The 25140-nt window shown below is 32.8% G+C and overlaps 1 protein-coding gene across 1 annotated transcript in view; it reads right to left on the reverse strand.

Annotated features, from left to right (window-relative positions):
* The window catches only part of LOC129223269 (peroxisomal acyl-coenzyme A oxidase 3-like), a gene marked incomplete at its 5' end in the record, with an annotated part of 56424 nt that extends 32031 nt beyond the window's left edge, over positions 1 to 24393 (reverse strand). Inside the window, 10 exon segments of the mRNA XM_054857838.1 lie at positions 1937 to 2056; positions 3473 to 3593; positions 8333 to 8455; positions 10017 to 10199; positions 10611 to 10707; positions 11506 to 11738; positions 11870 to 11959; positions 19361 to 19435; positions 20260 to 20493; positions 24260 to 24393. Coding sequence (XP_054713813.1) covers positions 1937 to 2056; positions 3473 to 3593; positions 8333 to 8455; positions 10017 to 10199; positions 10611 to 10707; positions 11506 to 11738; positions 11870 to 11959; positions 19361 to 19435; positions 20260 to 20493; positions 24260 to 24393 — 1410 coding nt within the window.
* Positions 24394 to 25140: the final 747 nt, after the last annotated feature.

The raw sequence follows: 25140 nt of genomic DNA on the forward strand, positions 1-25140 counted from the left end.
ATTTTGCTGACATAATGACAATATAAATACACTTTTTTGGTGCAAAAAAATAAGACTCTAAAACTATACAGCTCTAAGTAATAAAAACTATACCCCCCCCCAGTGGCATAGCTAGGGAGGGGCAGAAGGGGTAGTCCGCCCTGGGCGGCACTGTTTAGGGGGTAGCAAATCGATGCTTTTCATGAGAAAAATAATTCAGCGTATTTTCCCAAAATGATTTTAAGGGCATAGACAAACTGGAGCCAAAAAAAAATAGTCTTGTACACTATGATTATAAAATTACTCTAGCGCTTGCGTGCTGGGCCAAACAAACATTTTTTGGAAATTTGGAATTTCATGTTTATAAAACGTTGCCCCTAAAGACCCACATGTACCATAAAAACATTTAACAACCTATCAGCACCACTGCTGGTTCTTCTTTCCCTTTGTCTGAAGCGACAAACTGAGTGAGATGGCAAAGGGAAATCATGGAGCCAAGGGTTTTTCCACCTTTTTTTTCCTCTGTACTACAGTGGAGGAAACAATGAAATGTCGTAAGTTTGCGGAAGGAGCTAAAATATTTTTCGCTCCGGAATTTTTCGGAAGGCTAAAAAAGGATTTAAGAAAGTGTTTCTTGGAAACTTTCTATTAAAATGAAAAAATGTGTGTTGTAAAGACACACGATGGAAGTGAAACTTTTATTTCAACTTTTTTTTTTGTTTTATTCTGTACTATCACTTCACCCGCACGTTTTCTCTTACACGACGCTGTTGTTCTCCAAAAGTAGATAAAAAGTGCGTTTTTTCAAACTGCAACTTCAGAGAAATTCTGAGGTAGGGGGTCCCAAACCTATGAGCAGTCTCCAAATGTCGCCACAGACAGCTTTGAATTTCTTTTCCGAAATTTCCAAGGGAAGCCCACAAAACCTTTTTTTCTCTTCTGAAAGATAGACAGCCCAAAATAGCTTATAGCTGAGAGAAAGACTTCAGGAGGGAAACTTCCCTCTGCCCTCTCTTTCAAAGTTATCAAACAAAATTTTAAGTCGTTTTTAAGCTATCCTTTTCAAAGTTTCCAGGAGAGAGCCGTTTGACTTCTCAACATTTTTGGTGACAGTCACCAAAGATAGCCAACAATTGGGTTTTTGGAACTTCGCTATCAAATAATTTCTAAAGAAAAACGTAGAATCTTCCCCATTTTCTTATCATCACCAAATATAGCTAAAAAGTAATTTCAATTTAGAAAATATTTTGGGAGGAAACCCCAGTCTTTGTTGGCATTAAGAGCAGCTCTAACAATGCCAACAAACACATCCTACAATTGCATTTTTCAGTTAAGTAAAAAAAAATTTCTGATCACACAAAGGAACCTTAATGTTTCGAAAGATAGCAATAAAATTGCAGTTTTAACACTTCAGTTTCGGGAAAAAAAATTTCACAAGCCTCCGACTTCTTAACGTTACCAAAGAACTTGTGAAACTGACTTCTGTTTTGAAAAAAATTTTGCAGAGAACCCCAATCCTTTTTTCTATTAGCGCCATAAAAACAGGATTTTGGACTTAAATTTTGAAGTTTTGGGTGGAGCCCAATCTCTCACTCTTCTTCTGTAAGAGAAATATAGAAATAAATTAGTGGTTTAATAATGTTATTTGCATTGAAACTGGGGAATTAAAAATTGTCTGCATAAGAGGGGTGTCCGCCTTTGAGGGGTGTCCGTTAGGAGGGGTTTTACTGTATTGCAACTTATAAAGTTAAAGCAACAATTAGCAATCTACGCAGCCATGTTTTCTCTTGACTTTTGGAAATCCTGTTCTTCTTTGAAATGTGTGCCCCTTAACTCTTTCAATAAAGTCTTATAACAGTAAAATACAATTTTGCTTTCAGTTTTGAACAGCAGGAATTCAGATTTACTGTTCAGTTTAAAACAGTGTCTCACAAATCGATAGAAAGGAATGCTTTACCTGCTTTTTTTCTTAATAGCCCCAGCAAGTAATTGCTAGTTTGTTGAAGCAATACATTATTGTCTCCTTCATAAGTACAATTTGCATCATTATCATTTCTTAGATGTCCAAAACCACTAGCTGTAATAAAAATACAAAAAATAATTTTTCTTGCAAAAACTTGTTAAAATATACTAAAATCATGGTAATTACACAATATATGTGTTAGCAATCACACAATATATATACTCATTGCACAATATTTTTATTAACACACACAATAGTCAAGTGCAATACAGTCAAGTCCCGACTTACGCGAGGGATGCTTTCCAAGACTCCTCGCGTAAGTCGAAATTTCACGTTGTGGAAAAATATGTGTATACAAATTTTTTAGAAGCATACCAAATTCTTTTGGACGCTTATGAACACTCTCAAACTGCTTTAAAGCATTCCTCAACTATACATTACAGTTTCTTACATAAAAAAACTGAACTTTTACTGTATTTAAAAAATAAAAAACTGTTTTATTCAAGATGAAATACTAAGATGCACAACGGAAGGGAAAGACATAAAATAAAACACGGTATGCACAGTATGTAGCAATAATAAAATGTTGCACTATAATAGTACTGCACAGCATATAGTAATATATTTATTAGTACGCATGAAAGATTCACTAATATTTATTGTCACGCTACCGTCGACCTTTTGTAGTTGTTCAAGCATCTCCAGAATGTTAGCTCCCCTCCCCTCTTTTTTTTTTTAAATTAGAAACTTTCTTTGTCTTCCCATTTTCACCAAGTTTAGATGAAGGTGCCACTAAGGTACCATTATATTTCATCAACTTTAATATTTCAAATGAAAAAAATTAAATAAACGAATGATGCTGAGTGATTAATAACGCAATGCGTAGACTAGTTTGGTGTGGAAACTTTTGCTGTAAGTGATGCCTAAAGGGATGTAATAGTATTCACGAAATCAATATTTAGTGGCTAATGATGAAGCTGATACTTCCTTCTAAAAAATTCATATTATAGACGAGAAATTCGCGTTAACTCTAAAATTCGAATATGTTATAGCCATTTTGCGTAAGTCAAATCACGTTGTAGCCGGAGTCGACTGTATAGAAAATGCAATGATAAGATTTTTGGAAAAAATGTACATTAAAAACTACTAACTTGCAATTTTTTCTTTAGCTTTACTTTTTGAAGTGGAGCCATACCATGTTTGCAGGTATACTGAACCTTGCACTGGTATACTGAAATATATTTAGCTACCAGTGTGAAACATATTTACTTACCATACGCAGCTTCTTTTTGAGGTTTTTTTACTTTTAGCTCTTTTATGGATATAACAGCTTAACAATCCCACAACAAGGGCAAAGTCTCATTTTGCACTTCAAAATTACTTACAGAAACTTGTTTATTGCATTATAGAGGATGAGTTTGAGCATTATCACTTTTCTAATTTTAATAAATATAAAAGTATAAAAAGATGTAGCATAAAAATATTGAAATTACAAAAAACATTGGTTATGCACAAAATACATGATAATACCTTGTAAGTACCCATGGCCTCCACATGCTTCTCTGCATTCTTGGATTGCGTCTCGAGCTGTCCATGTAATAACTGGTTTGGCTGCAGAACATAAAGCATGAAACTCCCCAACTTGGTCAGACTAAAATTTAGTACACACACTTTAGTGGTTGGAATTATTGCATTCATTTTTTCATTACTATTTTTAAATACTATTAAAACCACTATTTTAAATTCCTATTAGATATTAGCAGTTTACAAAATATTTTTCTGATTTTGCTGATATCATAAACAATTTCATTTTGCATATGATCAACCTCGTAACATTCAGTCTTTCCATCTTGTTTTAGGAAGACTTTAAGGCTTAAAATAATCAGGTTCCTCCAAATCAAACTGAAACTTGAGCATTAACTAGTCATCCTATAACACTGTACTGTAATAGTGTTCTGTAGTCATAACAGTGGCTTTAAACTTAAAGTAGCGTTTTTCAAAAATTACACTAGTCAACAAAAAACAACTTTTTCTCTGCATCCTGGTTTTAGTCAATTCCTTTTAATTTTGAGTCGAAAAACAAATATGGTAGTGTTTTTTTTTATTATTATTTTATTAGCTCTTGTTTTCAAGATACACAAGAGCCCACTGAAGAAAGATGCACAGCAACCACACATTGATTTGAAATAAAAAAAAAAAAAATCCTGTGCAATAAATATTATTAAATAGGTCCTGTATTATTCAACAATGTTTATTTTTCCGAAAGCAGTGGTTGCTTTTGGCCCGTTGCTGTAAACACTTCATTTTGCATAGCTTTTCGTATGTCAAAGAAGTACTTCTTGTAATAGCTCAGCAGCATTTAGCGACCATTATAAACTCAGCCCAATGACCCTGATATCTGCGTTCTATTGTAAAGATATCTTGGCAAAACCTTTCCTCATGCCCATCGCTCATAGCTTCACAGTTTTTAAGCAAAATATCCTGTTGGAGGAAGTGAGAAAATAAGAGTTTCAGAGACTTATCATTCATTAATAGTCTTAGGATTTTTTGACCAACTTTTTTTTAATTCTCGTCTTCTCTACTGCTTAGAAATACTTGTAAATACTTGTACCTAAAGCTTCCTATTTGTTTTTTTCCTTCCTTTTCAAATCTGTTCTCAAAAACTGATTTTCATAATTGCGCGTATTTGAAGAGTCATTAAAAATTCTCTCCTTAACCTTAGCTTCAATACATCTAGGAAGTTTCCCTGTAAGGTATTGGAAAACTGTCTTTGTTCACAATTTTTCACAAAGTTTTTATTATCCCCAGCAGAACGAGCATAGATGGAATTTTAAATTTCTTCAAGTCCATTTCGGTTTTATGTAGTGACATTTTCTATCCCAACCAGGGATCGAAGTTTAGAAGACAGTTCCATGGGGGGGGGGGGGGGGGGGGGGGGTATCTGCCAGGAAAAAAAGAACATTAGTGAGAAGTCACTATCCTAGTTGTCTCTGTAGCTTGAAAACTAGAGCTAATCTGAACTTTTTATGATGATTTAAGTGTTTAGTGTCGGCAAACTACTTCGGAAATAGCTATTTTTGAGCCAGATGCATTTTTGATGTTGACTAGTGTTATTTGTTTATTTTCTGATTTAGAAATGGCATTAACAGTGATATAAGAAACCAGTGTGAAAAATAAGAGAGTTTTCTAATTAATTCGGTTTGTTTCTTTTACTTGCACCAATAGTATTAATGCCTCAATTCCAAAAAAACTATCCAAAAACAAAACACTCATAAAAATAATTTAATCTAAGATATTTATGTTTTGCTCCTAATTTTTTCTCATATTAAAGTTAGTTCACTGATTGTTTAATAGTTTGTTGGATCAGTAATCATAAACTTAATTAAATTTATAATAGTGATACTTTAAAACAAATTGTTTTTACTAGCAAATTATTTTCAAGGATTCCTAAAGCTCATATTACACAGGGCAATTTGGATCGCTGCAACATCAAACAACTATGAGAAAATTTCCATGTTCGTTTGCAAGCTTGATGTATGTAGAGGAATAGAAGAGAGCAGTCGACATGTTCCGGGTTGAGGATTCTCAAATTCAATTAAACTGGCAATGTTTAAAGATGCCTCAAGAAAAAAAAAGCATGCTTTAAAGTTGCTTTTTATTCCCCTTAAATAAAATGGATTTGCTTGGTTGCTGCACATAATAGCAGCTTTATGTGAACAAGTCATGACAATGAAAAACATTTCAGAAATCTGGATATTTTTTAAAAAAAAGAAAAATAGTTGGAAGTATAAAACAGAGTGTTAAAAGTTTTGAAAAAATAAATAAATAAGGTATTTAAATAAAACTGTCTTGCAACATTATGATGTAATTAGAAAAGAGTTACATCCAAATGTGACGACCAGCAACAGGCTCTGGGCCCAGCTAGGCTGGTCCTAGTGAGTTTATAAGTCCCCAATGAAGATCAATGGTCCTCTTAACACTAGAAAGACGGCGTTTTGCGTATACCTAGAAAGACGAGCAGCGGTCACTTTGACCGCCATACTTAAAATAATAGAAATTTCCTCCTTTCGGGATTTTCAGCCATAGAAAAGATTTGTTTCATAGTATCAAAGTTTAATTTAACAATTTAATCCTAATATAGTCTGCAAATAAGTCTCAGATAGCTTTTTTTTATTTTACGTTCGATCAAGTGAAATACACACGCTTTACACAATTGGCATTGAGAAAGAGGAAATTTGTACAAAAAAGAGGAAATTTTTTTAGCATGTAATAACTAACAAGTACTATAATCAATCATGCATGTGTTTGATTTAAAAAATATCTTAATATCGCAAGATACCGTACATTACTATCTTTTACAGTATTTCGAAATACTTATGTTATCACGTCACCTGTATATTAGTCATTAACAGTTTTTTGTTTGGAAGTTAGAACAAATGCTCGTAGTTTTAGTTCCGCATAATTTAATTTCACACTATTTTAATCTTTTTTCTGAGCTACTTACTTTTTTATATGCAGCAAAATTGATCAGTGGGGATGACTTGGCGGAAATTGAAGAAATAGGAGTTCTGTTTTTGAAATTTTCTCCTTTTTTTCGGCGTCGGACCCTTTTCACTCTTTCTTTCACTACTTTTTAAATTTTGAGCATCAGTTTTTATTAGCGAGGTTTCTTCTCATTCTAACTCAGAAGAACAATCCTTTTCTGCAAATCTAGGCTACGAAAAATATTTGCAATAATCTCATGAAAGCAAACTATTCTCATCGCTAGAAATATATTTCTCTTCAGATAAATCAGACTATTCATTCAAACCATAATCTGTTTTAGATATAAATCTGCAACAGTTTCAGGAGTTCCTATAAGTTTTGCTTGTCAACGGTTCATCTCGACATCATGAAGATAATTATGTGACTGAGCACTTCATTATCACCGAAGAAAATAAACGTCAATGCTTCAAGCAAAGCACATGTTTTGGTGCACAAAACAATTCCAGCAAACATTTTTGTAATTTACCTGTTTATATTTACTTCTTTTTAGACCCAAAGTAATTTCACCTGTCCAGTCACATGCTTTTCAAATTTATCTTTCCCAACTTTGCCCCCTGTGCAGATAGCAGAAAACTGAAACCATGCAACCAGCAGGTGTTTCACATTTTCCTAACAGTTCAAAGAATTAAACCTGACCAACAGGTACTACTCAAGCTCAAAAGAACATTACTCACCCTGACAATTAACAATAGTCCATAGTACACACAACTGATAAGCGAAAAAAGAAGAAAACGGATGCATAAAAAAAGGTTCACTTAGCGGTCAAAATGACCGTAGTCAGTCTTTCTAGGTATAAAACATTTATAGCGACTATAATAATAATCCTAAAAGGAAAAAAATTACTGTTGTAAAATCTTAATAAATAGTTAGGAAAAGTCAATGAAAGAAAAAGAGTTTGAAAATTAAACGCAGCAAATATGAGCATTTGAAAATCGTTTGCGGTCAAAATGACCGCTTCAGTCTTTCTAGTGTTAAAGCTATCTACCCACTTGCTCATTACCACGTCTTCTGGTAAGCTGTTCCAAGTGCCCACAACCCTACTAAAGAAGTAATTTTTCCTAATTTCCAGGTCAGCCTGAGTTTTGAATAGCTTAAAACAATGTCTCTTTGTCTTGCTTTCCGTGAGAAAATGTAACCCCTTAACATCTTTCATTTTGATAAATTTAAATAACTGAATCATATCCCCTCTGGCCCTTCTTTTTATTCTTTTATCGTGTAAAAAATAATCGAAACCCAAATACGCATAACGCATATGTACATTAAACTGATGTACTTGGCTTGACTATCATATCTTGCAATAAAAAATTATGTAAATTAATCAGAATGAATAATTAATTTAAACATGATAACATCTTTAAAAATAGTTTAAAGATGTTCTCATGTTACTTGTTTTGTCTTGCAACACTACGATGTAATTAGAAAAGAGTTCTTTTACTATATAAAAAATAATCAAAACCCAAACATGCATATGTACACTAAACTGATGTACTTGGTTTATAACCTTTATATCTTGTGATAAAAAAAGATGAAAATTGTTCAGCATGAATAAGTAAGCTAAACATGAGAACATCTGTAAAAATAATGATTGAAATCATCAAGAATTTCAAAACAGTGTATCAAAATGCATAATACAGTCAACTTTCAATAACTCAAATAGTCCTTTATCTTTTAAGTTTTCTTTGGGTTCCAATCTCTTCAGAAGGCTGTGGTAACTTCCCATTGCTCAAACTTACAATAACTCGAAGATTTTAGCCAATTTCCGAGTTATCATGAGTTTACTGTAATTTTTAAAAATGCTTTTTCACCACCTGAATCAAAAATAAATTTAATTATAATTCGACATACCAATTCTGATGTCTTTTCTCCAAAGATGATTTTCATTTGAATGTTTATCAATTCATCATTAAACCGTGAAACAAAGTGATAGAGTGTGTATGTGGCAGCAAGATATGGCAACAGGCGATATTGCTGAAAAATCAAGAAATAGATCTGTTATGTTGTGGATGTATTTCTGCAGCAAAAAAACATTAGTTACATAATAAAGTTGTTTTTTTTTTGGGGGGGGGGGGGGGTAACTGCTATGTGTTCAACTTAAAATTCAAATTAACACAATAGAGTGTTGATGGTTCAGTTTTAAAACACTGGTCACAAGTGGTATATTTTGAGTTAAATTATATGAAGTATTGATAAAATAACATTAATATTGAAGGGAAAAAAATGATGAGAACAGGATTAATAAACTTGGGGCTAGAACAAGCTTTTGAAAATATATCAGGATTTTTAATTTTTTTTTTTTTTTTTTTTTAAATCAGGACACAAATAATAAATAATGCATTAAAGTACCATCCTACTCATGATGCAAATTTTAAATGTCCCTTAGCATTTAGAAAATTAGAAAAAGGAATAATCATAATAGCTTGTTAAAAACGCATCCCAGGATTAATTTACGCTTGATGAATATCAAACATACATACAAACAAAAGGCTGCACGATGTATAACTCATGTTCAATTCAGATTCAAAAGCAGATCTGCCTTGACAATAGTCTTAAACATGAAGACTTACAGGAGACAACCAATTGCATGAGCACTGAATGAATGAAATTTTTGTTTTTGCACCTTGACAGTAATAAACAGATGCTAAAACAGAGCTGGGCAATAACATGCAATGTTTTTAACTTAGGTAAGCCAGGGGGGGATTGAGAGTTAATGAAAAACACTTGAAAGTTTTACAGAAAAAATAGGGCTGGTATTATACTAATTCTTGCAACATATTTTCTGTTTGTCCCTTGCAAATACTTTTAGAGTAACAAGAATTGCACTTGCTACAGAACATATTGAAAATACTTTAACTAAATGCAATATGTCCCTATTAATGCAATATACTCAGTATTAACACAGAAGTGAAACACTGAGTTGAGATGTCATGTATGGATTTAAAAAACTTAAATTAATTTTTTTTTTAAAAATCTGCCAGCTATTCAGTAGCCAGCTATTCAGTATTTAAATTTTTGGTATTTAACATTTAAAGAGCATTGAATTTCATTAAAAAATTGTAATTCAATGACTTTAATTTAAAAAAAAACACAGAAATTTTATTTGTTTTCTTCTTAACCAAGAATAGTAAACAGCCAAAATGCAAAAAATCATATTCCCAAAGCGGATGCAAAGAGATCACAGTTTTCAAAATGAAGGCATTAAAAGTATAAAATTGGCATATAAAAGTTAAGTAACAGTATTTTAGAATTGTATTTGAAAACTCTTTGATAAACATATCATAAATAAATTTCAAGGTAATTGAAGCAAAAACAAAATTGAACTCGAGTTTCAAATTTCATTTCATAAATCAATATCCGAACACAGGTACTACACGAGGTTTACACGAACTCCCTGTAGGCCTATGCAACAAAAAGCAAGTGAACTTTGTTCTACACATTATAAAGAAACCAAAAAGCTTTTTATACACTTTATCACTCTGAGCTGAAAAGATTATTACTTTTCTGGACATTTAATTTTAAAATAGATACTTACATGAAGTTGATACTCTAATATAGGAACTTCCTCTTCTCCTTGGGGTCCAAATTGTTTCCTAATAGCAGAATAACGAATAGCAATAGGCAAACACATTTGTAAATTAGCAACTGACACACTGAGAATACCCATTCTTCCCAATGACAAAGATCCTAATGATGCACCAAATCTCTTATTAGGGTCCTAGACAATGAGTTTAAAACAGTAATTAAAACATAAGCAAATTGCAACATTATCTGATTAAAAATAAAACATAAATGTAAGAAAGAAAAAAAAACACTTTAGAAGGACAAAGTATTTTTTTCTTCAAACATGGAATTCAAATTGAACCTATAATAAGATTAGTAATTGCTGAAAAACATCTGGCATGCTGAATAACAACAACTAAAATTATGAACACCAAATAAAGTCCTACATGACCCTCTCGGGATCCACACTTGGTGTGAATTGTGAAGTGCTCCAAAAAAGTACAAAGATTCAAAGCTTATGGCTTACTCACTGGTTAATGAAGTCCAAGAAGAATAAAGTTAGATTAACGAAATAAAATTTCAGATATTTTCGAAACATTTGTATTCATATATATAAAAAGTTTACTTTATAAGGAGTGACATATCTTCCATCAGGGGTTACATCCCCAGTTCTACTCAAAAGGCTCTCTCGAGGAATTCTATAATTTTGGAACGTCATAAACCTATAATTTAAAAGGAAAAATTACCAGAACACATAAGATTAAACATTTATTTAAAGCAAAACAAGAATATTAGAAATGAAATACCTATCAAGGTTTTTATTGAAATACCTATAAATATGAAAAGTAGTTTATTTTTCAATACAAATATTGATTGAATTATATAAATCAACTTTATGGAATTCAATAATTTTCGGTACAGATGTAATGAAAAAATTGTAAAATTCCCTTCCAAGTTTCCTGTTGATGTGTAAGTGCCCCATGACTGATTAAACAGCTAATATTGTCCTATGAATGCATAAAAATATCAGAATGAAAATTGTAACATGGTATAAATTACAATTTCATAAGAAAATTGAAAGAATTACAGCATATTTCTGCAATTTTTTACTTTTTATAAACACTTTTTTTTTTGGGGGGGGGGGGGGTTACATTTAGCTGATCACTGGTACCTTACAAATTGCTCATAATTACAAGATTGTCAGATCAGTTTTTTCTTACTGATATTTCAATTTTAAATATTTTAACCCTAACCAGAAATTTCTTGGACTTTTTTCAAAAATTGAAAATTTCCAGACTTTTCCTGTTTGTTACTCAGGTTGGGAGACACCCTGTTTCATTTAGTAATTTCAGTTATTTGAAGAAGTTGCTTCTTAAGGTATAAGTGTACTGTGCAAAAAACTTTGCATTAACAATTGGATTTATTTTTTATTCATACATATTTATCTATTATTTTCAAAAGTACTTTGAAAATAATTGTCTTTGAAACATAATATCTTGATTAATTACAGAAAATCATACCCATTATCTATCCCTTGAAGACCTAATTTTGGACCCATATCACCAACAGTGATACCAGGATAAGGTAAATGTGTCTTGGGATCTCGAATAGGAACTATGAAGGCATGGAGTCCATGACAATTACCGTCTGGTGTATATAACTGCGCATACAATGCAGCATGTGTAGCACTTTGTCCTAAGTTTCCAATCCACATTTTGGTTGCCTCTAATCTTGGGGTATTCAAAATAAATTCCTGTAAGAAAATACATAATGTTTCATGAGTATCAAAAAAGGTTTTTAGAAGTTTATTTTTTAATGAATTGTGTTGCACCGTACACAGGACATTGTAAACTTAAAAGTTTTTTTTTTCTTTATTCTACTAACCTGAGATAATGGATCATATGTGGCTGTAGTCTTCATTGCTCTTGTATTAGTTCCGTGAGCCATTTCAGTAAGTGCAAAGCAACCCACAGCCTATAATTTGAAAACGAATTCGAATAATCTTACATGAAGCAGAGAGAAGCAAAGGTATGTAGTGGACATTTTAAAGTTTTGAGTAACACATGTGCAATGTTCAAGTTCTAGGTAGCTTTTCATTGAAAAGTTTTATTTAAACCATGATGTATAGCAGCACCTTGCCAGGGTTACTAGTACCATCTCTTTCCAAAAAAAAGATGTGTGTTCCTCTTAATCTGCTAGCACTGTAGTGCTAATAGAAAACTGCCACATTTTAAACATTTTTAGATTTACTAACTGAATGCTTCATAAGCTTTAAAAATGGTTTTTGATGCTCAATTCCTGAAATTTTGCTGTGGGCAAGGATATGGACTGGTGTTTCTGTAAGTGTAAACCATTGAGCTATAATATATTAAGAGATGAGAGAACTGGCTGGTCCATTTTCTGCCCCAGCCAGTATGGAAAAACAAGCACTCTTTCCCATCTAAATGCATGTTTTATTTGGCTGAGCTTTTTACCAAGCATGTTTCAGACCTTTCATCTGTTTGAAGTGGGAATGGCGAAAGAAACAATCTTTTCCCATTGTACAACATGTTTATTATGCAAAATGTTTGGCCATAATTCATATGATATCCCGACCACGAGCTTCATAGCTGAAAAATGGGAAGTTCTCTTTCCTCTTCACATTACAGCTCATTGGGTGAACTAAACTTCCTCGTGCAGTAGTACCCCTATTTCTGAAGCTCTGGTTCACACCTACATGGTATGATCCAAAAGTAATGAGCCTCATGTTACAATGAGGCATGCGCACACTCAGGGGCGGCAAATAGGGGGGTCAAGAGGGGGCGGTCGCACCCCCAAAAGTTTTGAGCAGAATAATAGAAAATAGGTGAATTCAATTTATGTTAGTCGGAAATCAATGTTCATTAAAAAAAATCTCGCTGGTTCTCAGTAACTGATGAAACTCGACATGTTCCCAGACTAGAAAAAGTGTTTTTCGTTATTTGGATGATGACTTAGAAATTCATGAAGTATTTTCCGGCCTTTTCAGAACATAAAAAACTGATATTAATTTTGACCAAAGAAGACATTTCCTCATTCAGACTAAATATTTCATACTTGTGTTCCCAGTATAATGATTGTATTTCCATGTGAGAGGCTCGTGCAAACTGGTGTGGTTACATGGTTTTCACAAGAAATATCCTTTATATTTTAGATTTACTTTTACGCTCATTTTTAAGTTAATATTTATTTAATGAGCGTTTATCGCTAAGTTCTGCTAGAAACAAGTTTGAGCTGCTCAATGCATTATATGCTTTCTTAGAAACTTCTTAAAAATGCATGTGATTATTGAATAAAGAAAACATATCAACAAATACTTTTTATTGGGCTCTATAATTATGCAATCTCGGAGTGACCCAAGATGGTCTTCAAATGAAAAATTAAGCCCCTCACAGTTTTTGAACTTTCCTGTGTGACTTTGAAGAGCAAGACATAAAAAGTGTTTTCACACAATAACTTTGTTACTTCAATTAATTTTTAACTATTCCAATCAGCTCAGCTAGTAGAGAGGGTTTTTTTTTTTATGTTTTAGGAGGTTAGAGAATTATTTTCGAAGCACAATGGGCAAAAAAAAAAAAAAAATCTATTTAGATGTACTGACAAAACAGTACGACACTAGGCACTGATAGATTGGTAACACGATTCCCTGCTCTCCCGAATTCTAAAAATCATGCATTGAAACTTTTCCGAAAGGTATAAAAACTTTAGTATCGAATTAATTTGTTTGATAACTTATTAGAAAGTGAGTCAAAATTTTAATTGTTACTAAACACTAATTTTTATTCATATTAAACCTATTTTATGATCACTTCCTGTTAGCTAATGTGTGTTTGGAACCGCACTGTGGTAATACATATTTAAGAAACTCGACCCCCCCAAATGAAATGCTGAAATGCCGCCCCTGCGCACACTGCAGCTCGCTCCGCTTGACAGCAATGGTGGTGAGGGTTGTAGGCCATAGACTAATAATAAGAGTAGACCGAGCTATGGCAACCCTTTTGCTGCTCATAAACCAAACCATGTGACTGGTGGATATCCTAGCAACAGCATGTGTTAATCGTAGCAGACGATCAATGCCAGCGCGAAATAAAATAAATAGAATTTATGGAACACGGAAGAATGATCGTTTATGGAGTCCGATTTGTAAATTTGTTATTCTAAGTTGTAAATATTTTGTTAATATAGTGAGTTTTTCGTTTAGATAGTATTGTGCATTTCCTTTAGTCAATTTCAATAACTCTCTAAGCAATAAAAGATGCAAGCGACCAAGAAGAATCAGCAAACGGTAAGATTTTTACTTACAGTTTCAATTTAAGATACCGATTAGTACATTTTTGCGTTAACGCAAAACGTTTACGCCATTTCGTTCACGCCAACGCTGACAGCTCCAAATGAAATACAAGTTACCGAAAACTGATCAAAAACTATTACTAATGTCAAAATAATGCATAACTAAAAGAAAAACAGTTCAATCTCTGCACCTGGAAGTTTTTTTTAATGAAAACACATTGTCGTAAAATACATGTCGAGTGCCAAACTGTAGATAATGCTGCCATCTAGCAACCATGCTGCCAAAGTCTTCGCCAAGCCCTTCCACTAGTCACATGATACATCTATGAACCAATTTTCTTCATCAGCAAGAATGAGAAAGCTCGGTCTACTCTTATTATTAGTCTATGTTGTAGGCTTTACAGCGCAATGCAAGTCAGCTGCCTCCCAGGTTTCGAAGCGGCACCATTGGCCTTAACAGTAACACCTATATGGTGATTCATGACACGTGCAATATAGAAAGTTCCTCAGAGAAATGCAAAATGATCAAATTTTTTGTGCCTCCAGTTTCCCTTATAAACGTTCGCAATTCTTCAGCAGGCGTTTGGGATTGTCCTATTCGCAATCAAAAAAGTGGCATCAGGCTTTTCGTAAAGCCGGGAAGTGGTGATTGACGAATTCCAGTTTGGACGCCCATAGTCAGTCCGTATTGCTGTGAATGTACAACGAGTGTGTGAATTTTTGAACACGGACTGGCCTTTGAGTCTCTACCAAGTAGCAAAAACCCTGAACTTATCAGAGACAACAGTGCAACATATTGTTACGGAGGAGTTTCACATGCGAAAAGTCTGCACGAAAGTTGTACCGAGAGTCCCGACTGGAAAAGGTCAGAGTCAACTTTCCTGTAGTGCCTGTTCCTATTGTCCGGGCTTGTGGCCTCCTAACTTCTCCTTGCTTTCACTATTAAAAATCAGCGCTGAAAAGAAAATGTATCGTCGCCATCAAGGACATCCAAGTACGTCCAAGGCAGCCCTTGCAGATATACTGGAACAAGGCTTAAAGGATGTCTTTGACTCCTGGAAAAGCCGCCCACAGAAGTGCATTGTTGCTGGAGGTGCCTATTTTTAAAACTATTAGTCAGTTGTACCAATCAGCTCAATAAATATTTTTTTTAACACAGTTACTTTTGGATCCTACCATGTATGTCTTTGATCTACTATGTATCCAGTGCCTGCGTAGTGAGAACTGCTTACGTGGCCCATGCCATTGATATTTTTTAACAATATGGGGGAAACATAGTAAGCTACCTTCTTATACCTCAAAAAAGAAGGGTGGACAGAACTTTATAATTACACTGGCAAGGAGCTGCTATACAAGCTTCCTTTTAAAATCATGATTATTTGCTTATACACAGGGTCTGTATAAAAAGTAATGAGACTGATTAGGTCGGTGGTGAGGGTTACTGGTGGGACTCACTCCGGTCCACAGTCGCCTGGGAGTTTTTGTTTGGACAGCATCATCGTTATAGTGGACCTCTGTTTCAAACGTCGGTTCCAGTTCCAAAATGCCAGATAACATTTGAGCAGTGTTACGCGATTAAGTTTTGTTTGGAATTTGGTAAATCGGTCTCAGAGGCTTCAGAGATGTGTAAGCAAGTGTTTGGAGATAATTTTCTGTTGAAGGCGCATGTGTTTCAGTGGCACAAGTGTTTCAAAGATGGCCAGGAGATCGTCAAGGATGAATCTCAAACAGGTTGTCTGTCAACTAGCAGAACATACGTAAATGTGGAACACCAGTTAAGTGTGAGAACGATTGCAGATGAAGTTAGACTTGATAAAATGAGTTCACAGCATCATCCCTGAAAACTTGAGAAATACTGGAACCCCCCCCCCCCCCCCATTCTAAAACTTCCTGGTCAATAATAGTATCTCTATGCTACTCCAGCCCACCTACAGCCACTATTTAGCTCCAGCCGACTTCTTTCTACTCCCGAAGATGAAAGCATCACAAAAAGGCCATCACCATGGAGCTCTGGAGGCTGTGAAGGCGCTGGTACAAGACTTAAAGGACATTCTGGAAGCAGACCACAAAGAAGTCTTCGAAGCTTAGAAGACTCGCTGGGATAAGTGTGTTCTAGGCTAAGGGTCTTATTTTGAAGAATTTTAGGTGTGAGTATTAATATCTGCAATAAATTCTTAGAACACAGCTCAGTCTGATTACTTTTTATACAGACATTGTATGTTACTTAATTTATACACAATTGGTGTAAGACCAGTCTTTATAGAAAGTTATAAAAACTGGTCAGTTTTTATAACTTATTGCAAAAATTATTACAATAGTTGTTATCCCCAAAGCAGAATGCTACTAAATTTGCGGCCTACGTTGCAGAACAGATGCCTAAGCTGGAGAACAATTGTGTTTAAATGAAAGAAAAACTCAGACAAATTTTCTGCAGAAATCTCACAGAAAATGTTGAATTAGATAAGTCATCTGCAGGAACTTTAGATTTATTTTGAATTTTAAAAAAATCTGCAGAATTTGTGCAAAATTCTATCTTGAGTTGTATGATATTCGTAGAAAATCTGCAGTTTCTGCAGAAATTTCATATACTAAATCTGAAAAGATTCTGATTTTTCTAGCTTTTTTGGTTCCCCTTTTCCTTATTTTCCCCAATCAGTCTTCATCTACTGCAATTTCCTCCATAAATGTATGTTATAGAAACATACCAACATTGAAACACGTCCATTGCCAAAAATTGCGCGTCTTGTTTGAGACTTCAATCCTTTTACACCCAGAAAATATTTCAATTATTTAAAAAGTTTTGAAGCATTTTATTATATGCTACCCTGACTTGACACATTTTATTTATTATTTTAATAATTTATTTATTTAATAACATTATTTTAATTGCTCCTTCATGCCATGTAAAATTAACCAAAAAAAAACATGGTTTGACACCTAGGTTCAGATTTTTATAAAACCCTTGCTCTTTCTATGCATTTTAGAAAGCATATAAAATATTTTTGGAGAATCTCAAAAGTTCCGGTTCAGGTTCCACAGAAATGTGCAACAGTGAAGTTTTAAAAAATGAAGAAAAAAAAACCCCTTCCTGTATGGAATGATTTTGCTTTAGGGCTCCTGATTTGTGGAAAAGATCACGTTGGTTGTTTGTGTATACAATGCTTGAAGTACTTGCAGAACAAATTTCAGGGGTCTGTCCAGGATTTTTCACAGGGTCCGTTTTTTGTGAAAAATCAAATAATTTTGCAAAAAAAAAAAAAAATATTATTATTATTATTTTTTTTTTTTTTTGCAAAAACGAAAGTTTCGACTCTTGAGATGGTGGAAACTGCATCATTGACACTTAAAGTTGAGTGTTTTCCCTCTTTTCTGTTGAGAATATCATTCTTTAGTGCTTTTCTAGTATTGGGGGGGGGGGGATAGGCATCGCTCACTGGGAGATGGGCACCCCTCAAGTATCAATATTTATCTACCATTCTACATCATGTTAAATTATACTAGAAATGTTATTTGTATAGTATTTAAAACAACTGTAAGAAAAAAAAATTCAGTCAGGGGTTCAGCATTTAAATTTTTAACCCAAGACACTGTTTAAGAGCACAGAGTTTCGTTTAAAACTTATAAATTCCGTGATTTTTACAAAAATAAAAAAATATTTTATTTGTTTACTTCTTAACTAAGCGTACTAAACATCGAAAATGCGAAAAATCAGATTCCCATAGGGGATGCAAAGAGATTGCAATCCTCAAAGTGAAGGCATCAAAAGTATAAAAACGGCTTGTAAAATAAATATTTTGGATAAAATTATTTTAGAGCCCTATGATAAACATATCATTAATATCTGGACACAGTTGAAGCAAAAATAATAATAATAATAAATAATTAAAATAAAAAATAAACGATCGATTCAGTATTTTAATTATTGACTCATAAAAGAAAATGGAATTCCGCTTTAAAAACCTGAAATAAGCTTTGTTACAAAAATAAAGAACCCTTTTCATTTATTTGCATCCAAATAAAGCGAAGTTAGCTAGAAAAAAGAATGAAATATGATTCTCATATCGAATGTAAACAGATTTCGTTTTTCAAAATGTAGGCATCTATAGAAAAAAACAGTAAATAAAAGAGTTTATTTTAAGTTAATTATCCTTTTTAGCATCGAAAAATCAAACCCATATAACTTTCTCCCAAAATAACAGTTTAACATCGCACCGCTAGACGCTAAGTGGTGATTAATTTGAATTTGGTAACCCTATCTGAAGCGATCACATCCCCCCCCCCCCTACTACCCTTTGCAGTTCTAAGTTCATTTCGCTGTATTTTATTGATTATTAAATCATGAGTGGGAAAAAAGTGCTTACTACGCCTATTCAGAGAATGTTGACACTTTTTCAAAGAAGTTTACAACAACGCCGCCGCTGCATAAAACGAACAAGCAAAATTATAAACCAAACTGACTTTCAGCTGTTAATTTCTTTCAAAGAAACCAACAACAGGCATTATATTTATTTGGCTGTAGTAATTATTTATGGCTTGCAGGAGCATCACAAGAGTGCCGATTTTTTTTTTCTTTTGTGAAATTAGCTGATTTTGTATAAGTTGATTCCTCTAATTTAACTTTGAAAAAGGTTCCAACCATTATCGTTTTTATACAGGAAATATGCTGTATTATTTTAATTTGAGATTTGCTCTTTCAATAAACAATTTGTGAAAGATCCGTTTTTGTTTATCAGAATTTTGTGAAGGGTCCGTTTTGGTTGATCGGGATTTTGTGAAAGGTCCGTTTTGGTTGATTGGATTTTTGTGAAAGGTCCGTTTTGGTTGATCGGATTTTTGTGAAGGGTCCGTTAACGGACCCAAATTTGCTCTGGCCAGACCCCTGAATTTGGTAAAATGATTTTAAACTTGCAGAACATTGTTAAGTATTCTGCTTTGGGGGTTATAATAAAATATTACAATAATAGTTCATATACTCCTTACACACCTTCTTGCCATTTCATTAAAAATACCACAACAATGGTTGAATTTCAATGAACATTTGAAATAGGAGAAATGAAACATACTTACTTTGAAATCTTTCACATCATTGATTAACTGCATATGGCGCTTTGTTCCTGATAGTCTTAATACCATGATGAAGTACTGAGATATTTTTGAAAAGAACAAAGTTATTAGTAATTAAATCATAAAAAAAGTTATGCAGAACTTACTAATACAAATAATTATAAACCTAAAAGTAATAACAAGCAAAAGGCTTTGCAGAAAGCTAAGCTGGTGTTAATCAATTTATCATGCGCAAATAAAGATCAAAAGCATCATGAAAACTCCTTACCACATTGCAAGTAAGAGCTGCTTTTAGTAAATTATTCCAAATGTCTACAGCCCTCTTAAAGTAGTAATTTTTCCTAATTTCAAGATTAGTTTGGGATTTGAAAAGCATAAAAAAAGACCCCTGGTTCGTCACTATCCTCGTTGGTCTTGTTCTCCTTTATCACTAACGAAAGTCCCTTCAGTAAGCTCTGAATTGTACAAGTTTAATATCTTTATGGCTGAAAAAAAAAAAAAGTTCCAAAACCAGCCACAAAAAATGCCTAGAGTTATCCAAGCTCGCTTTAGTAGCATGTTAAAATGCAGTTCAATGCATGACATTGCAATCTCGGGAGTTTTTGTGTTTACAATGTCGCTTAACCATAAAATCAAAATTCATCCGTGTAAAACAAAATAAAGACATCAAATCAAACTGTGTTTATTCAAATCTGCATAAAATGAGGGTCTACTGTATACAATAATTTTGAGTTTCTCTAGTGATGTATTCATCTTAACATTACAATGAATACATTTGATTTTTTTAAAATTATCATCCTCTCATTACATTTTGTAATAGGTTATTTTATTTATAAAAATATTTAAATCGATCAAAGAAAAAAACAATTCTTCATGAAGAGGGGGAAAAAAGGCATACATACCTCAATTCCTAATAGTAATTTTAAAGCCAATGACCAATCAATCATTCCAACACAAATGTAAAGATTTAATGCTATAAGAGGATTTTCCCTGAATTCTTCATCTGTAAAAAACTGGTATTCTTTAATTCGCTTCATTCTTTGAAAACAAAGTCGGCGTGCCTCTTGTAAAGTGAGTTGAGCAGACGGCATTCGATGAAACAAAGGATCAGCTTCCAAAGTTTTCCACACTCTATTCTGTATAGATGAGGATTTTGTTAGATAAAAATGTTGATGTTTTAAAATTCACAGCTAAAATTAACCAACCACTTTGTAAAATTAAAATGTTGTTCAAAAGCTGAAAACAACGTAGAGCGTACAATCTTACTTTTGTCCTTGCCCCTGCCTCAGATTTAAATAAAAGAACAGAATTTTTTTAAAATATAACTAAGCAGTTTTTATAATGAAAGATATAAGATGTTTTTATATTTAAAAGGCTAAAATAACTTTTTTGGGTCAGAAAGGACAATTGAAATATTCCTGTAGTTTTTGAAACTTCCAAGAAAATGACACTACAAACGAAGAAAAGTCCGGCTCTAGTCATTTCAAATCAAACGTCCCTAATAAGAAAAATATTCATGTTTCAACACTCAAAGTTATGATTGAAAGCTAGATCTAGGAAGCGACAGAAACTGAAAAAAGTTCCCTGACTTTTCCCTGATTAAGTTCAACAAGTTTCCCTGATTTGTGTTGATAATGGTTTCCTTGCTTTGCCCTACTTAAAAGTCATTGCATATTAAATAAAAGGCAGTGTTTAAAACATTTTAACCTGTTAATTAAAAATATATTTTGAAAAGATGTTCTTTTTTTTAGTATAAATAGTACATTAAATTATCTACAAGGAAATATTATACAAAATCTAAAACAAATACTTTACTTCCAGTAATCAGTTAACATAAGAATTCTAAAAAATCTTTACAAACACTCCCAAAGGAATATCTAATTACAATAAAACTAAAAACTTTATATGGAAATAATTTTGAACTAAATTTGCAAGCAGTACAATTATTGCTGCAGGAATAGCAAGTAATAGTGAAAGGACAGAAGAAATGTAGTTTTATTTCATAAATAATGGACACATTTATGAAAAAAAAAATTGAAACTTTTTAACAATCAGTCATATTGAGCTATTCTCTAATCAAAAACTTAGGTTTCAATAAATGAATACAGCATTTTAACTATTAAAAAATAATAAAAATATTTATTTATGTACACAAGGTAACTCAATTTCAAATGATTTCCTCATTTGTCGGAAAAAGAAATCTTAGTTTACTTTTGTAACAAACAGCATTGAAATGCAAAAAACAATCAATTAATTTCAAAATATATATGTATATATAACTTGGTTTTAAAATGAAAGAATTTTAAAGTCTGAAAAAAAAAAAGGCGAACAGCAAATAATACGATGGCAAAAAACAAAGTTGCTTTTCATTCAACATTTAATTTTAACAATTTAATTAAAAATGCAAAGAAGTAATAATTTTTAAGCTTTTATTTGCATTAATTTAAAGAACAAAGATTTTTCTTGAAGTACGCTAATTACTTCAAGACAATAAGTAAAGGCAAGGGAGCTAAGGCATTGATGACGGCTTCCTCTTTGCCTGAAGGGTTGTTTATTTTACGTAGCATGGAACAAGTGGAAGGAATATTTGACCTACATAAAATAAACAACTTTACAGACAAAAGCAATCATAGGAAGTTCATCATGTGCTTAATAAGTAAAGATTCAATACTTTGATGTTGAGAAAAAAAGATGCACAAATATGTGGCAGTGTATAATTATACCTTTTTCTAAACAGATAATTGGCGGAAGATGAGTAGGAAATTAGGATACTTAATTTGGCGAAAAAAAAAATTTTTTTCTTCATTTAATCAATTTTTCCTGATTTTTTTTATTTTTTGAACTTCCCTGATATTTCCCTGATTAATAAAGTTCCCCGACTTTTCCCTGATCTGTCGCCACCCTGTAGATAATGATAAAAAATTATCTTTATGACTTGAGCCACCCCGGCTATACCTATAACTTTTCAGGGTCAGAAAGGACAATACAGTGAAACCTGTGTATAACGATACTATCTATAACAATAACCTGTCTATTACGATACTTTTTTTAGGTCCCAACACTATCATTGTAGACAGGTTTTACTGTATTTAAGTATTCCTCTAGTTTTCAATTATTTTAAGAATGACTCCACAAACAAGGAAAAGTGCAGCTCATGCCAGGTAGAGAATTTCTTATCATTATCTAACTTTGTGTCATAAATTTGAGCGTTGAAACATGCACATTTTTCTGGGAAAGTTTGGTTTGAAATGACTTGAGCCATACTTTTCCTTGTTTGTGGAGTCATTTTCTTGGAATAACTGAAAACTACAGGAATACTTAAATATTGTCCTTTCTGACACAGAAAAGTTGTTTTGTCCTTTTAAGTGCATTATAAAAAGTGCTTGGTATTTTTTAAAAAAATTCTTGTATTTTATTCTTTTTAGTGTAAATGTTTTTCAGAAATAGAATAATGTTACCATCATGAAATTACACCTCTTTTTTTTCATATAAATGCTTCATAACTAAAAAGAGGAAAAAACAGTCTAAAACTTTAAGCATTTGGCACTAAAAATAAGGGTACCCCCCCTAAGAGCAAGGCCCCCTCCAAATGAGAGAAATACCCCTCAAAGCACCCCCTCCTAAAAATTTCAATGGCACAGTCTGTGCCATGACCCTCCCCTCCCTATGTGGGCACTCCTACTAAGAGTTATTCCTTGTTCCCCTCTAGGATTAGTTTGTGCGCTAATTTTATTAGAACCATTTTTTTAAAAATGTGGGCGAAACTAATTCATACTTCACTACATACAAGTTACTTGTGATAAAGATCCAAATATGTGTCTTTACTTAGCCCCGTTTTCAATTATTGTCATAGATGAGGATAAAAATCCTAAGAATGCAATGATAGTGGATAAATTTCATGCTTGCTCCAGAGAAGGCTTGATACAAAATTTTTATTATGATTACTATAACCTTGCTTTTGATGAACCTCACCAGTCGACCGGTAAGTAACCGGTTACTAACCGCAGCGTTCTATGATCAACCAGTTACGCACCGGTTACCATTCTAAGCAGTTGATTGATTGGAGCATGTGATTATTAGCTGTCACGTGATTAACTAACCAGTCGTGCTCGTCGAACGTAGCTAAATATTGCTGTTGTAAGGCAACAAAATTTGTTACAATGAATTTTATATTTAAACATTTAATGGGAAAATGTGAAATTTACTGTTTTCCATCCGAACAGAAATAATAATTTTATTTTAGAATTGAATTTTTTAATGTTAAGTTGTACCTTAAGATTAAGCAAATCATTTAGTAAAGTCCTGAAGTCTCTAAGTGGATTAGTTGCTGAGATAAGCAAAAGCCTCAGATTTTTCCGTGACAATCAGGCCAAGTACCTATAGAAAAAGTGCTTAAAAAAAGAGCAGAAGCAGTGAAATGCAGGATTGAATTATAAAATGATTTAAAATCAATGATTTCTTGTAAAAAAAAATCAATCTAAATCATGATTCAAATAGCCAATTTAATCATTGACACCTTAATAGTTAATGATTAAAATTGTTGACTACTAAGTTATTGACTACTTTATAATTAATGATAAAAATTGTTGAATTTCACCGACACCTAGACAGTTGATGATTAAAATTGTTGATTTAAATCATTGACACCATGATAGTTAACAGTCCCAATATATTTCAAATAATATGCTTAAATGGAAAATATTATGCTTAATGAAAAATTTGGTGTCCCAATTCTCTCATCATTCAATATTGTATTTACTTTCAAAGTGATGTTGTAAGTTCAATGAACTTAGGTTATAAAAAATAATCAATAATTCATTAAAAACTTATTTTATGGTAAGATGTTTTCGCAAATAATTTTGAAACAAACTATCAAACATGCAGGATAAAAACAGCTCTTACCTGAAAATCCATCATATCTTTTCCGATGAATAACAATTTCATTTGCTTCCAGTCAAAGGATGCTCTCTTCCGATAATGATCCAAAGGACTTGGTGGAAAATCATGAAGCTCTCCAAGTTCTTCATCTTCTTTTACAGTTAGTTTTGATTCAGTATTCATGGTTAGCTAATACATAAAAATCAAACCATTATACTTAAACAGGAAGTAAATACATTAATTGTCTACGAGAAATACAGGCAGAAGAATAAAAGAATGCACAGAATAAAACTTGGGCTAGGACAAATTACCCACTCAATGGAGAATAGCCAATAACAGTGGCAGATTTACTATGGAAGGGGGGGTAGTGGGGGGCAACCGCGCCTCCTAACAGTCATTTTCTGAAAAATAATTTCTAATATGTAATTGAAAAAATTACTAGCAATAGCTACTATTATAATCAAGTAAATTCTATAAATTTGCATTTAATTAGTTTTAAACAGTAGTTTAGTTGAGGATGGACAACGTTACCCACTTTTTAACATTAACCCAAGCTTGTGCCCTCCGCCCCCCCCCCCCTTTTTTTTAAAAACTTCAATAACACTACGCGGCAAAAAAAATACTTTAAAAAGCCATATTTCTTGTTGATTATAGTGATTAACACTCTTCTGAGAGGCTAGAGAAATGCAAAGTTCAAAAGCAAGTTGGGGGACTCATGAGTGTATTCCTTCTTAAATATTTAAAAAATCATTAAAACTAATCTTTTTTTCCTAGGGGCTTGTTTTACAATGTTTTTACTTATTTTCGGCACAAAACCAGAGTATAGGACTGAAATTCTATGAGCACCATGTTAAAAAAATATTAACTCTTTGAAGAAAAAAAAAGAGCTCTAGGGGGTGGAGGAA

Source organism: Uloborus diversus, chromosome 1 (assembly GCF_026930045.1).
Source record: "Uloborus diversus isolate 005 chromosome 1, Udiv.v.3.1, whole genome shotgun sequence".
NCBI classification, from domain to species: domain Eukaryota; kingdom Metazoa; phylum Arthropoda; class Arachnida; order Araneae; family Uloboridae; genus Uloborus; species Uloborus diversus.